The 15,479-nt window shown below is 33.6% G+C and overlaps 3 protein-coding genes across 5 annotated transcripts; 2 read left to right on the forward strand and 1 right to left on the reverse strand.

Moving 5' to 3' along the window:
• Window positions 1–573: 573 nt before the first annotated feature.
• LOC119634062 (myotrophin) lies at window positions 574–2,503 on the reverse strand. The gene is made up of 4 exons (XM_038027989.1): window positions 2,317–2,503; window positions 2,089–2,199; window positions 1,941–2,024; window positions 574–908 (listed from the first exon to the last, which is right to left on the reverse strand). Exons 1-4 carry the CDS (start codon window positions 2,383–2,385, stop codon window positions 822–824), a joined length of 351 nt encoding a protein of 116 aa, XP_037883917.1. The 5' UTR covers window positions 2,386–2,503; the 3' UTR covers window positions 574–821.
• Window positions 2,504–2,605: 102 nt separating this feature from the next.
• On the forward strand, window positions 2,606–3,745 carry LOC119633790 (probable transcriptional regulatory protein Pmob_0807). The gene is made up of 4 exons (XM_038027536.1): window positions 2,606–3,139; window positions 3,202–3,376; window positions 3,440–3,535; window positions 3,592–3,745. The coding sequence occupies exons 1-4, from the start codon at window positions 2,682–2,684 to the stop codon at window positions 3,706–3,708; spliced, it is 846 nt and encodes a 281-aa protein (XP_037883464.1). The 5' UTR covers window positions 2,606–2,681; the 3' UTR covers window positions 3,709–3,745.
• A 1,696-nt stretch (window positions 3,746–5,441) lies between these two features.
• On the forward strand, window positions 5,442–9,309 carry LOC119633648 (MOB kinase activator-like 3). Of its 3 annotated transcripts, none has more exons than XM_038027291.1 (6): window positions 5,442–5,607; window positions 6,196–6,346; window positions 7,537–7,660; window positions 7,808–7,911; window positions 8,876–8,991; window positions 9,113–9,309. In XM_038027291.1, exons 1-6 carry the CDS (start codon window positions 5,566–5,568, stop codon window positions 9,230–9,232), a joined length of 657 nt encoding a protein of 218 aa, XP_037883219.1. In that variant the 5' UTR covers window positions 5,442–5,565; the 3' UTR covers window positions 9,233–9,309. The 3 variants fall into 3 exon arrangements, with proteins under 3 accessions (XP_037883219.1, XP_037883220.1, XP_037883221.1); XM_038027292.1 differs by having other exon boundaries at window positions 7,543–7,660; XM_038027293.1 differs by lacking the exon at window positions 5,442–5,607 and adding an exon at window positions 6,020–6,085.
• Window positions 9,310–15,479: the final 6,170 nt, after the last annotated feature.

Genomic DNA, 15,479 nt, shown 5'->3' on the forward strand with positions numbered 1-15,479 from the left:
GTTCCTCCGTATTGGTTCAGGCGTTCTCGGCGCATCAGTCTCGTCCGTTTCAGGTTCACAAGCTTTGCAAATTATAATTACCTTTACTCTACAGCACTTCACGCACGATTTTCCTTTTCCTTAGAATGAGGAAACATTTGTATCTTCTGTCTCCCTCCAATCGCTTCCTGTTAGCATATTCTCTATAGGTTGTAAAACTTTATAACACTCTTTACTCATTTAATTACGAAAGGATGAGAGATTCCTTAATGTAACCTTCGATCGGTTTGTTTGCCACTACTTTAAATTCCTTTTCAATTTGAAGTGAATACTGCTGGAAATCGGTAGTACTTTTTAAAATTTCTCTAACTTCTTCATTGCCTAGTTGCTCGGGAAAACTGATTTCTGCTTGAGGCATTTTGCTTTGTAAAATTTATGAATTTTGAAAACCTGTACTACATTACATTCACATGTGACAGTTACATGTGCATACGTATTAATTTTCCTAAAATCACTTAAATAATCAAAAAAATTGTTTTTACTATTGTTGCTCACATAAACTATTATAATTTTTAAAGTTGCTGATGTTTAACATTAAATGCTTATTTTGGAATACTTAAAGGAGAGAATGTTATTTTATATTCTAATTCAGATTGAAAAAGGCGAACATGGGCCCTTCAGACTTCAAATTTATTTTAAATTGAATTGAATTGAAGCAACGTCATAAAAGTATACATACATGTTCATTTTATTATTAATTATAATACGTTTATAATGAATGTTTACGGTTTTAAAAAGGGTAAAAATCAAATGCATGTAGACATATTGGCCAAATAGTAAATTTAGGATAGCAGTCGACGTATTTCCTCCTTTTCGGCAGCCTCGATATAGCTTTTTCCATCGGGAGTTTTGCCGTTTTGCTCAGCACCCTTAAATTAATTAAAATCAGAATTAAGTAATAAGCAGACTTTGAATATTATGAATATTATATGTCTTAGAATAAAAAATATAATATTTTGCCAGCTTAAAATGGAACCTAAGAGCATTGTTAAGTTGCGATTAAGATTTAGATGTTTCCATTTTTTTAAAACCCGATACCGCCTAGCAGCCGCTTGAATGTCAATTAAATAATCACTATTAGCAAACTACTTTTGCAATTCTAATGGGTTTTTTATATTCGTAAGAATCAGGGGAAAATATACAACATCTTTAAGTTTGGTTGAAATAAGCTCTGGTGGCACATATTTTTTATTTATTGACGAATACTTCTGTTACTCTTTCTATAGAGCTTCAATTTCTGCATGTATTTATTCGCACTTGGTTGATGAATACATTACGTTTTGGCGAATTAACTGCGAATTTTCCTTTGAACGTATTCCTCGTAAATAAATGTTAGAGATTAAAAATAAGAACAAAAACTTATGTATTCCGAAGGCATTCCTAGACATAAGAGTATAATTTTTTAGTAGCAGTTGACATCCTCTGCAAGATACAAGGTCACAACAGTTTCACTACTTTGCATAATTCGCCATGTTAATAATTTTTATCGTCTTACTCGCTCCACATTTCTCCTTCAAATAAGAAAAGTAGTCCATATTGCAGGAGTACAAGCGTAGAGAATGAATACATTTGCTTTACTAAATACGTGATATTCTTAATTAAGAAATGTTTTCTTACTTAGTAAATTGCATTATATTGTTACCAGCAATTAAATGATTTTTAATAATTAAGACAGTCGAGTTTAGGATATGGCATAAGCGTTTACGTTTCAAAATAAAATTGAAAAACTAAGTTCACGTTAAAGTCGGCGGTTGGAAACAACTACGCAAATGTATTCGAATATTAACTTGACTCCGCTTAATGGTACTTAAAATTCGCTATTTTTTTGCGAAATAAATTCACTTGGGAATCGCTAATCTGATTGGCAGACATAGATCGGATATCAAAAAATGTTGACTTACTTTCTCCAAAAGCAATTTTACGCATTTTGTATGTCCCTCCCAAATGGCGGCCAGTAAAGGAGTTATACCATGTTTGTCCATAATCTACATTTAAATATTTAAATCCAAACGCATACAACAAATATTGTGTTGATATTTTAAAACTTACATTAATATTGGCTCCTTTATTAATCAAATATTCCAAAACGTCGTACTGCCCGTAGTCAGCGGCGTAGTGTAAGGGATATCTACCATTTAATTCTGAATTTATGTCGTGCGACTGAAAGGAGTGTTAACATTATTTATATATAAGAAATCAAAACAATGATATCTTATTGCGATAAACGCAGTAAATATCAAGCCAGACGAACGAAACTTTCACTTTTCATTGCTCTACCTTTGCTTCCAACGCAAGTTGTACTTGATCCAATTCACCATTCTTAATGCTCCAGACTAGGTCCGACATAATTTTTTGAAAAAGGACACCCAACAATTAGTTAATCTCTTTTTAATAAATTATTTTTCGCTGTTTGTATTCTTAGAAATGGCCGCAATATTATTAGACTTCTACTGCAATCGATAACTTTTAAACAGACACAATTTGAAACGAATTATCGATAGCTTAACACCTGTAAATGTCACATTTGTATATTTTGATGTCTATATTAAGTACTAATAAAATCTTTTTTCTTTATTTAACAAAATAAATCATCTGTTGTGGATTTGCTGAATAGAGAAGAAGAAGATATCATATTATGAAACATGATTTTACAAAGATTAGTGAACGTTCTCCTTGTGACGAAAGACTTCGGCTATAATAAAAGTGTACTAAGGAAAATAGTGTTGACAAAATATCCTTTATTAGCAGGCCACTCGAAATGGGCGAATATAAAACATATCAAGGCAGAAAAAGATGGGCAAAAAGCTATGGCCTTTTTGAGAATAGCTCGGCAGCTACGTCTCGCGATTCAAGAAGGCGGTAGCGTAGATCCAGTACTCAATTCGAAATTGCGAAACGTTATTGATGATGCACTTCGAAAAAATATGCCGATGTCAAGTATCCAAAGTAGTATTAAAAAGTGCCAGCAAAACAAAACGGAACTAAAGAGATACCGCCTCGATTTGCGTTTTAAGCAAAAAGTTTTCATCGTTTTGATTATTTACACCGATAATTATTCTGGTCTGAAACAGGAGATTGCACCAATATTAAGAAAGTCCGGGTAAGTGATAAAACTTAACTTGTTCCTGATTTTAAAATGGGTACTTTCAAAATTATTTCTAGCGCTATGGTCATAGATACGAATAACTTGTTTGAAGAGTATGGTCTTATAGAAGCTACCGTCAGTGAGGAGCGTTTAGTTTCATCAAAAAATATTGAGGAGTTAGCTACAGAAGATGCCATCGAATGTGGAGCAGAAGAAGTTGAAGTCTCTGATGCCGCTGCCGGGCTTGTTAATGTAAGGCGTTTAGAAGCGAAATCTTCGAATGCTGAGAATACTGAACTTCCATGTTTCTATTAGTTTATTTGCAGACCTGAAGAGTTGCTTTCCTTGCGGAAATCGATTGAAACAAAAAACTATATCATCGAAAATATGGAACACATCTATACGCCCGTGGTACATTTAATTGTCGATATTTTTTTGCTTATTGCTTATTCATTTGTTATATTTAGAAATATGTGGAGTTGCCTTCAGAGGAGCAAGCGGGCTATGAAAAGTTTCTTGCGAAGCTTCATCAGATTCCCGGAATAGAAGAGATTTATGACAATTTGTTGGATACAAGAGATTAATAAATTTAACATAAAAAACTACTATGAAAGAAAACAATTATATTATTTTCATTTCATTTTCATATTTGCAACATCGCTAAGATATCTGCTTTAATATAGCTTAATCCTTACAAGATGGTTCGATTAAGGCTAATATTGACGTTGATCAGCAGAAAACCTGGCTTTGTTCTCATTTTCATTTAGGCCGTATGCATTATAAAAACACTCGAGAAAATGCGCATATTCTTGATAAAACCTTCCTTAAATGAAACTTAACTGTAAAAACAAAATAATTAAGAGCTTGGTTATTTGAGAAATGGTTATTTAGTGTGCTGAAAAGGAAAGGATGTACCGAAACGATCGCAGAGGGTTTCTTTATACTGTTTCTTAGAGCTCTACAGAATAATTTCTCTGTCTTTTTCGTAATTGGAAGCCGTTATGTACTTCGTTCTGTAGTACATTCAGACTCTCCAGACTTACGCACTTAAAAGATATTCAAAGTTATTATTATTATTATTATATTAATTTTAGACTAATGAATTGAATTCTTAGACTAAAAAAAGAGACATTGAGCACTAGCAACACAGGCTATCGGCTCTAATTTAAATAAATGGATATTAGATAATAAGCTTAGTAGTATTAATAAAGAAAAAAATTTGAATTGATATTCTGTTCTGAAGTTGATTGTAGAATGTTCAAAGGGTTAATCGTTCCAAATGCAACACTTCTAGCCAAGGAAAAGTTGAGGCAGTCGCAGAGAATGTGCTTTATAGTAAGAGTTTGTTCACAACAGCAGATTGGGGGAGAAGACTTCTTCAGGATCCATTGGTGAGTTGCAATTGTATGACCAAGGCGAATTCTCGAAAATGTTTGGATCTTGGTTTTCTCAACATTTGTTGGATATAGAGGTGGAGTTAATTGAGGGTTAATGCAAGAGTAGTGTTGATGATGGTATTGTAAATTTCCTTCTGCAATTTTCTCTTTAACTTTTCTTCCAATGTATCTTTGAAGATCCAACTTTTCCATGACATCATCTATAATTAGAGGAGCAGAAGCAGCATACTTTGCCGCTCGATCAGCCTGCTCATTTCCCAGTAAACCGATGTGACTTGGTACCCATAACATTTTTATTTTTCCGTCGGGTGTAGTAATTATATTCCTTAATTTGTTGTTGGTGCTCCATCTCGAAATCGAAGGGTTCCGGGTAGCTAGTAATACAGACAAACTGTCAGTAAAGTTATTTTAAAAACTATCACTATAATGTTGTGTTCTGTGTTCCATGGAAATTAGGCGATTATGCTTATCTACCTCTTGTCAGTTAATTTGTGAATTCTAGTAATCTGTCGTTCGATTAGTATATATTTAGTTTTGGAATAAGTCTATAGCCTTATAAATATTAAACTATACATATAAATATCCAATAAGGGGTGAGTAAATGATCGTCTCTTTTCAAGAGTTCCATCTCCTCTCAATAAAAGTTAAAACCAAGTGGAAAAACTGCTACAGTCATTTTACCAGAAATTGAGCAAATAATTCAAGTTTCCTTTTTCATGTGCAAAATTAAGTTAGCTAATTAACAATGGTTGACTTCCGAAAAAAAAGATACCACTATGTAAGTGTTTTATACTGTGCTGCGAACACGCAGTAGTTCTTTTTATACAGTATTTTTATAATAGCCGGCAAAAGATACGTTTTCATGTGAATCGTTACGGAATTTTGCAACGTTGTAAAATTTGTTTGCATTTCTATAAATTTGTAAATTTAGATTTGGTTTTATAAATTAACTATCATAAATGGAAGGTTATGAGCAAGTTTAAAAAAAATTGTAAGAATTAGTAAAAAGCATAGTCTTATGTCGTGCAATTAAAAGTTGCGAATATGGCTTTAAATGGATTTTTGGAATTCTTTCAAAAAGGAAAGGTACAAATGTGAATTGAACCTTTTGCATGAACATGAATATGTATATACTCTTGTGTGAGTTGTTTTCTTATTAAGCACCGAAGATGTATTTTATAAAAGTTAATAAGAATTCATTTTCAGAATTGAAAAATATTGCGCTAGATTTCAAGATTTACAGTGAGTTATTGCAATTTTCTCAAATTTTAACAATGCTGGAGAATCCTTTCGCATATCTTTTTGATAGAAAATTTATGCGAGTTTTTTATTAGAAACGCAGACTATTATATACATCACAAATTACGCCCCTATTTATTGATGTTGAATTGAATGGCTTAGGTAGATTTCTCAACTGTATTGCAGGGCTAAAAATTTGTTTTTCCATTTAGTATCGATCTAAACTACTAATAATATTTACTGAGTGCACCATCGTATAGGTGAAGTTATATTTTAATATTAGTAAATAAAAACGAAGCGTCTCCATTGGTATATGTATAGTACGGTACATATAAAATACATGTTTATAATATATTCTCATGTCACTTTTCATTAATTTCATAATTAATTTTTTTCTCAGCAATGTTTGTAATATATAGTATTTTGCTATTTCAGACCTTCCGTCCTAAAAAGCGCTTTACTGCTGGTACTATTCGATACTCTTTGCACAAACAAGCGCAAGCTAGTCTACAATCTGGAATAAATTTAAGGCAAGTTGTGCGTTTACCTGATGGGGAGAATCTAAATGATTGGGTTGCTGTACACGGTAATATATTTTATAACTCTGTCGAATTCTATAACAATTCAACAGGTTGCAGCCGACTTATTGAAGCACACAGGGAAGACATCAATTTTGCAAATTATTCAACAGGACGTTTTATTTTACGTTAAGAAATACTTTTTCAATATGGGGAATATGATGTTCGGATTAATGAACGCGAATATTTCAATAAAGTACGACAAAATCAAAAGATTACAATTAATACGAAAAAAAAATTATTAGATACCTTAATTAGACAGAAAAATTGAAACAATCATTTCTTCCTAAGCTTGAGGCTATTGGGCTGGGATTGACAAAAGCGATTTCTTAATGAGTTATCAAGTAATCAGGTCTTTCAAATTGTCATTGCTTACATAAATTCGCAATAATATAACTTATCTTTTCTCTCACTTCTCCGCAGCATGAACAATGTACACGATGCAACATGCTCATGAGTCACCTGCAAAACTTTGCTACCTCTCACCTTCGTCAGCTCGAAACCTAACTGAAAAAAAGCTATTGACATAATAGTCAGCGTTTTACACGCTACACCACTTGAGGTACAAAGGTATATTAAGTTTGCATGGATGTATGCAACAGCAATTCAATCTGCAAGCCACAATTCTATAAATGTTTAGAGGAAATTTGGTACACTGACATGTTTTAGTTCATTGACGGGTGTTACTGAAAATGGTTCCGATCGGATAAATTTTTCGACCACTTCCTATGGGATACCTTCTTTTGAAAAATAATTGTATGAATAATAGTGGTAGTTAGTAGTGAACTTCGGCCCGTTATAGTTGATTTACTTATTTTCATCACATAATAAAGACAACTAGCAGTTGCGAATAGTGAAAACGGAAATCCTCTATTACGAATTTATCATTCTGTTAGACTATTATAGTTTCGAAGCAAAACATCTGCGTGTGGGGCGACAGAATGCATCAAACAATACAAAATTTAAAGCTTACACATAACACAATAAAAGGTCATTAAAAAAATAATGAGATTTGATATACAGCAGTTTGAATGTATGTAACAATTGTTCTATATATTTGAAAGCTCATATTCAACTATCTCAGAAGTGCTTCTCAAGATTTGATTAAAGCCCTTGCTTCCAATAGTAAGAAATACGACATTTTTCTCCGCAATTTATATAATTAATTAAACGAAATTTCATTTTACAATATTTTTAGTTGTAGATTTTTTCAATCGAATCAATTTAATATATGGGACGGTTTCCGAATATTGTAACGAAACAACGTGCCCGACAATGTCCGGTGGTTCCCGATATGAATATCTGTGGGCTGACGGTGAAAAGTAAGTACATTCCGTGACCTTTTTTCTAGAATTATTCCTTTCGTTCGTTGAGTTTATCTAAATTTAAAACTTTTTGTACTGCCCAAAAAAGTACTTATTATAACATGAAATTAATCTAAAACTTTTTCATTTCTTTTATATTTTTAGTTATAAAAAACCAACAGCTCTGCCTGCACCAAAGTATATAGAATTGTTAATGGACTGGATTGAATCCATCATTAACAATGAAACCGTGTTTCCTGTCTCTACAGGTAAATTAAAATTTTAATACGTGAAAACACTATCTCTGCTAAGGGATAATAAATCCATTATATTAATATTCGTCGTAGGGTTACATTAAATTTGTGAAATTTTTGCAAGGCCTTGAAAAATAAACAAGTTACGTGTAGCTGCGGCCGAATCTCGCATACAAACCTCTACTAAAACGTTTGGCGCCCCATGCTATTATTTATTGTCATAAAAAGGTGAATAGGATAAAAGTTATCTTACGCTTTTTACGTGACAAAAGGTAGTGTTAAGACATCCACCATAATTAAACTAGAATTGCAGCTACTTTCGTACTTTATTGATTGAATATCTACATTATTGTTGTATGTATGCAACGTTTTAGATCAGTCATGGGCAACTGATGGCCCGTGAGCTCGTCGAGTCCAGTCAATTCAAAAATAAAAATAATTCAATTTACTCGCACATAGCGATGCTGTAATTGAATTGTATCTGTCTTCGCGACCATTTCTGATGTGCAGCTATCAACTGTTACATTTTTTTTTCCGATTATTACGCCATAAAATGAGTGATTTAGAAAGAAGTTAAATTGATTTACAATTACAGTTTGACTTTGCTCTGCCACCGGCTGACTGAATGAAAATTAAAATGGCCCGTTGATGAAAAAAGTTGCCAATCCCTACTTTAGATGGATATATACTATTAGATGGTATTCTTTCATCTAATCTAAAAATATGTTTATGAACTAAAGAAATTGGTGCTTTCAACCTGGATCTATCCAGATCAATTGAACGTCTCACGTTTAACGGAACGTTGAACGCTGATTGCCACGGACTCTTACAGATTAACAATTAGAAACGCAAACCGTGCCTTTCGCAACGCACAAAATTCTATTAGTTTTCTTGGTCAAGACTTCTTTTTTTAAGTTCTCTAGAAGTAAACTTTTTTTACTAAGGCTTTACATATGCATACTTTTTTTTCCAACTACAGATATTCCGTTTCCTAAAACATTTCCGACGCTTTGCCGTAAAATTTTAACACGTTTGTTTCGGGTATTCGTCCATGTTTATATTCATCATTTTGATCGAATTGTCAGTATTGGGGCGGTAAGTGATTAACATTATTTCATTTCATTAAAAAATGATTAATAATTAAACTAAAGTGATTTATTTACAAGTGAAAAAAAAAATGTCATATAGTAATAAACTTTTCAAAACTTTCTTATAGGAAGCGCATGTGAATGCCTGTTATAAGCATTTCTATTACTTTGTACAGGAGTTTGATCTCATTTCAAGCAAAGAGCTGGAACCACTACAGGAGATGTCCTCGCGAATATGTAAAGATTAAAGAACTGATTTTAATTATTAAGACGAAATTGCTGTATACGCACACATACACATGCACACACTAATTAAGTTAAAGCAAACTGAAAAAACAAAAAATATAAATTTAAAAAAAAAAAAAATGAAAATTAAGATCGACAACTAAATAAATAAACATTTAAGTAAATTCTTGAATTTCGAGTATAACATGCATTTGTTGAAGACATTGGTTTGATAGACAACGGCTATAATGCTCTTGAAAAAGAAAACTTGGAAATTAGGAACGTCCCTCCGTACGTATTTAGAAATTTTTTGCATAACATTGTGATCGCTATAATAGAGCGCTATGGCTAAAAAATTACTTAAATAGATAGTGACTGCCGCTTAGCATGTGTCGTAAGCGAATTATTTGAGTCCAATGGAATCTTATACGAAGATTAACAATTTAATTAGTCTTGAGGTAAAATGTTGAAGAAAGCCCTTGCTTCTCCAACTCTTTAGGTCAAAATTCCAGTTAAGCTTTAAATGATTTTAAATAATTTTAATAATATACAAAGAATGTAATAATATCTAGTAAAAGTCGGCCTCTTTTCACTTGGTACTACTACCCTACGCGGCGCTATTCCTATGTGGAGCAATCTAGAAGAGAGGCTATGTTAGCCATGCCGATCTGCACATAGCAATAACTTCTAAGCAAAAATGGCGTAACACTTACACCATTCGATGCTTATGCCTATATACCACCTCGTCCGTTTTTATATGTCTTATGATCATTAGTCGGGAGAATACGTAAAATTATGATAATAAAAATGAAAGACTTTGGCTAAATTTATTATAATAATATTACGAAAATCCCATATTTCATGTAAAACTAAACGATTTTCTAAGAAACCAAATTTTCAAAGAAGGAGAAAGCCCAAGACACTTATTTGATATGCCTCGTGTAACCGACGATTGCCGAAAAGATTAACAAGGATGGGCAGAACGTTTGCACACAACGTCAGAAGGTTCTCACACAAAAATGTCGCGATGAATTTAGATATTGGCAACTTGCTCCTAAAAGGGCATATAAGCAAGAATATATGCGGAAGGCAAATTCAATCGAGTCAACTGAGTTGACTTGCACTATTTGAACGGACAAGATCAGAGCGAGAATAAAGGCGTGGTAAATGTAAGTTTCTCTAAATAATTTGTAAATAAATCGCCTATGAGTGGGAAATAAAACCTATACTATCCTAAAAAAAGGAGTTGAACTTAACAATTAATAGGTACAAATAGGTTGTCATTTTTCCTTTGCTAGACTTGATAATTCCGTTAAGCACAAAATGTACATATTTCTAGTCTGCGGATCGATTTACTTATATTCTTTCCTTCGCTAGATATTGAAGGAGAAGTCTGCAACGTCCCAATCTTTAAGTGCAGCGCTGGTTAACGAATCTTGCGCCACATTAAAGCGGAAAAAGTCATGATTCCCGCATAAATTCCGTTATGCCTCGTTAATATGGCTCAAGCACTAAGATAAAAAGGAACGATCGTGAATGTTACCTTTAGTAAATATTTAAAAGTTGCAGCAGATATTTTTATTAGCGGACTCATCTAAAAATTTCATACGAGAATGGTCCCGATCAGTCTACTATTAACAGAGATGTTTTATATGCAAAGAATTATTCAAGCGTGCAATGGTGTGACTGAAATTTCCTCGTTTACAATAAAGTAGAAAAGTTAGTATTTCTAGGTCTTGCCGTATATCGAAAGCAGAGATATTAGATTTTAGAAAAGTGTCTTTGAAATCGCAGTTGAATCCGCTACTGTTTAGAAATGCGTGTGTGAATGTTTATTTCAATTGCTTTTTTTTTTTTTTTTTTTTTCTCATATTAATGGGGAAATTTTGTGTTTAATAACCCATTTACCTATCTCGAGCAACCAATAATAGCAAAGTGTGGCTATAATTTGCTGTTATTACGTCTTTCTCTCGCATTGTTAGACCTTGGATTGGTTTGGTTTTTGCATATTAATGGAAAAAATTTAAGGGATGAATTAGAGTGCATTCATATATATTTATAGATTTTCCTAAAAATTTACGTACATTTTGATTACAATGAAAGCAAAAAGGTGTAAATAAATAGATGAGTATTTGTGTAAGTGCCTTAAAGGAGAAATGTATTTCATACAATGACGGGCTTAACAAATGCGATTAAAATTGCTTTGAAAAATTTATAAAATTGTAATAAACAATTTAGAAAGTAAACGAGAGTTTCAAAAAAGTTTTGCTTTTTTGTTTTTCGTTGTTGCATATAACAGAGGAGGAGAGACGGAATACATTCCTAGTATTAGAATACATCAGATCACATCGTCGTATTAACCCATTTTAAGGTGAAGAGTCAACTTTTCAGTACCTCTCATTTCTTCTTGAAGTCTCCAAAAGTATCCCTACTTAGGGCAAGGCTCATTTTTTGTTTAAACCGGAATTGGTGATAATTGGTGGCTGGTCACCATATCATGTTAGGCGACAACGATAATTCGTGAAGTCTCCATTTGGGATTTTCCTAAACCTTACGATATAATCACCGAGGAGCGTTACGAATAATTGCTCCAGCTATTGATTCTGACAGTGTTTGGCCAGAACAGTTTTAGTGTTCGAAGAGGCCGATAAACACCTGTAATGCACTGAGATCACAAGCCGTTAAAGATATTAATTTTGATGCATTTGCAGATTGGGATTTCCACATAGAACTAAGTTGGTCGTAACCTTGTCTAGCCTTGGTTGTACCCTTTCCGATGTCATCTTTCGAGCCCCTAGTTGTTGTTGTTTGGATGTGCCTCAATGCTTCGCCTAAAATTTGGAAATCTAGGTTTTGTATTTTAGGATAATGCATTGGTATGCGTGCTTGAAAGGCAATTAAATCGGTTTTAAAGCAGAAATGATAATATCTTGATGCCTACAGTGTTCAAAAAGATAGTACACGTTTGTATAGCTTTTTCTTCACAAAAACATACACACTGCAGCACTTAAGAAAATGAATCTAATACAAAAAACAAACTTCATTTATGCGCTTAACTGTGTTCACTCTCAAGACATATGTATTATGCTCTTTTTAGTCGGCACCGATTAGAAAAGATGGGGAGCAACTAAGAGAACTTCTGAGACTATAAGGGGATGATATGTAAGCGTGAGCAGGAAATATATATAATTAAATGCAATATGTGTGTGAAACGCTTATCACCACATAACGTTCATTAATGCGATAATTGCTTACACCATTTTAACTTATTATTTCATTAGTGTTAAACTTTTTACTATTACCAAAGGATATGGTAATTAATGCTCTTACATATATATACCAAAATGTGTGCAATGAAGATTAACATAAAATAACTTTATCTACAGTTCGTTAAGTGGAAAAACACATGTACCAAGTGCACAAATCTGCTTTTTGGCAATATTTAGATTAGAGCGTTTAAATAATATTAGAGGAAGTTAACACTGCCCCCAATCTCCTCGATCTGAACATCGTCTCCTACATGTTAAGATATATTTGCTTAGAGATGTGGGGTTTTTGCTATACGTTGAACATTTCTTGCTTCTAGATATGTGGGTTTTTTACTATAATTGAAGTTTCCCTTGCCGTTACGGTGAACTTAACATTTAGCCAACGTTTTAACATGTTTGAGTAGGTATTCTCGTTATCATTTCAATTCTGTAAATCAGTTGACATAATTAAAAATCTTCAGTTTAGAGGTATTTCCAATTTCAGTGTTGACTTGGCTTAAACACCATAATATCAAAACTTACTAATCTCCAGGGGAACAAGGGGAATATAGGACTTGAAATTTAGATAAGCAAATTGTAACTGTGGCTGCCATCTATTTTGACCATTCTTTCACATCTCTGCGCTTTCTTTAACTTTGTGGGAATCAATAATAGGCATCATAAGCGGATGCAAGAAATTGCTAAACAAAATCGACAAATTGCGGGGCCATACAAGGATAGAATGATTATAATGAGATTATAGCACTTGCGGTAAGGGTTTATGAAGATTGCGTAGATTTGTGCAACAAGGGCAACGACTTGAGATAAGTCCACCTTTTATTATGTCGATCAACTCTGAGTCGTTGTACCCCACAGTCATCATTTCTTGTGCCAATCGACTAAGAACACTTTTTCGAATTGCCTAATCTTTACTTTGCTTGCTAGCATCGAACCACTTTGTCTATTCTTTGAATCAATCCTTTTAGTTCTGGCTCAAAATACAGAGTAGATTTTGTGATTGTAATCTCTTGTGTATTTAATGATCGACTTTACTCCACTATACCGTGTTAACTCCTTTACATATGTAGAAGCGCTTAGTAAGTGTAAAAGTTGCAAATGCTTCACGAATCATGTTGGGAAGACAATGTTATTTTTGAGCTACCATATTTTTACGTAAATCTAAGTGTACACTGCAGTGTAGTATTTTATTGGATTTGCTGAGCCAGAATTCTGCGACATCATATCTTTTTAATCAGTAAATAGCTAAACTTATTTATCTATTGATTACTCGTGCGGTTCTCGCAACTAGTACAGTTTTCGGCTGAGCGATTTCTTGCGACAAAGTCAAGCGTGAGGTTCTCACAAAATTAATGAAGAAAGGCTTTATTACTAAGATATATTTTGTAAGAAATGAAAGACCTACAGTGAGCCTCATTAATATTGGGGTTTTCCGCTCGACAAAAAATAAAAGCTTGTTAAATGCATTCCATTATCCAAACATAAAAATTTATTTTACTATTTTGTACTACTATCGAATGAATACATATTAATATATACAAAGAAACACAAACAAAACATTATTCCAGTGAACAAGAATATTAAATGACTTGAACAATTCAAAAAACACAACGTCATTAATATTGGGGTTTTTTTTCCTATAAGGAAGAATGCAAAAACAAAAAGCAGCATATTATTAAAAATTAATATTTGGTGGGGTATCTTTTTTGTTCAATAATGTCATTTAAAAGTTTTGACATAGTTTGTGAAATTTTTTCTTGTATAGGAAACAGAGATCTTACTCCATTCTTTTTATTGTCTGTTGATCAGATCTTCGATAGAAAAGATTGAGTTTTTGCACACGGCAGTACAATTCATGCCACATATTTTTGACAGGGTTCATGCTTGGTGATTGAGAAAGAGGGTGAAGCACTTTGGAGCAGTTATATAAGAGCCATCCTTGAATTAAGCGGGATTTATGTTTGAGGTCGTTGTCTTGGTAGAATTTCAATATTTCCAAAATACCAAGTTCGTCTGTGGTTTCTTCTAAATTTTCCTTCAATATCGTTAAATAATCTCCATTGTTTACAATGCCACCCTTAGACACCAATTTTCCGACTCCATTGGCCCAATGCATACGAAACTACAACATGATCATTGCCATGCTTGCCGTAAGCCGCTGGTAGAAGAACGTAATAGGAAGCTAAGACAGGGAAGTGACATTTCCAAGTTCACTTTTTCCGTCATATTTGCTCTCATCCCTAGTATAAAATAGTGGACTTGGCTTAACAAGCGTTTGTTTTTTGTCAAATGAAAAAACCCAATTTTGATTTTCTGGGAGAACTGATATAAGTTATGCTATATCTATTGGTCCAGAGTGTCCACTTGCTGAGAACTTATTTTTTCGCCGCATCAGTAATACTTTCACTTCAATTCCCAATAGTTTTTTCGCAAGGTTTATACTGATAAACAAATTTGTTCACGAGACTCTGATGGCCGGCTGCAAAGCGAGAACTATTAACACATCATCAAATGTTGTTTTTGCAGCGACAAGACGTTGTTGGTCTGATTTAGTGTAGAGAGAATCAAACTATAATGCCAAGGCAAGCCTAAGGGCTAGCGTAGAGCTGCCAGACAGAAAGACATTTCCGACGGTCAACACATGTCGTTGAAAGGCTACCCTGTTCGGGAAAACGATCGTGTTCGTCGGAAACAACGCAGATCGCAGACGGTTACCGTTACTACAAAGGAGTAAGTGTGAGAGGAATACCATTTTTACCTTCAACGAAGCAAAGTACGAAGAAGAGAAACCTTGGCTAACTAACTAACCTGCCGGGTGGGCAAGATATTAGACTTCAGCACACTATCTTCTCGTCCTTCTTCTCCTTCTCCACCTCCTCCTCCTCCTCCTCGTTCTCCTTTCGACTACATTTTTCATTTTAACTATGGAAATCCCGCTAAATGCTCTAGTTTGGCACGTTAGGTCGTCAAAAGAAACTAACACAAACTGGAGGAAAAGAGAGCG

The sequence above is a fragment of the Glossina fuscipes genome, unplaced genomic scaffold (genome assembly GCF_014805625.2).
Source record: "Glossina fuscipes isolate IAEA_lab_2018 unplaced genomic scaffold, Yale_Gfus_2 2, whole genome shotgun sequence".
NCBI classification, from domain to species: domain Eukaryota; kingdom Metazoa; phylum Arthropoda; class Insecta; order Diptera; family Glossinidae; genus Glossina; species Glossina fuscipes.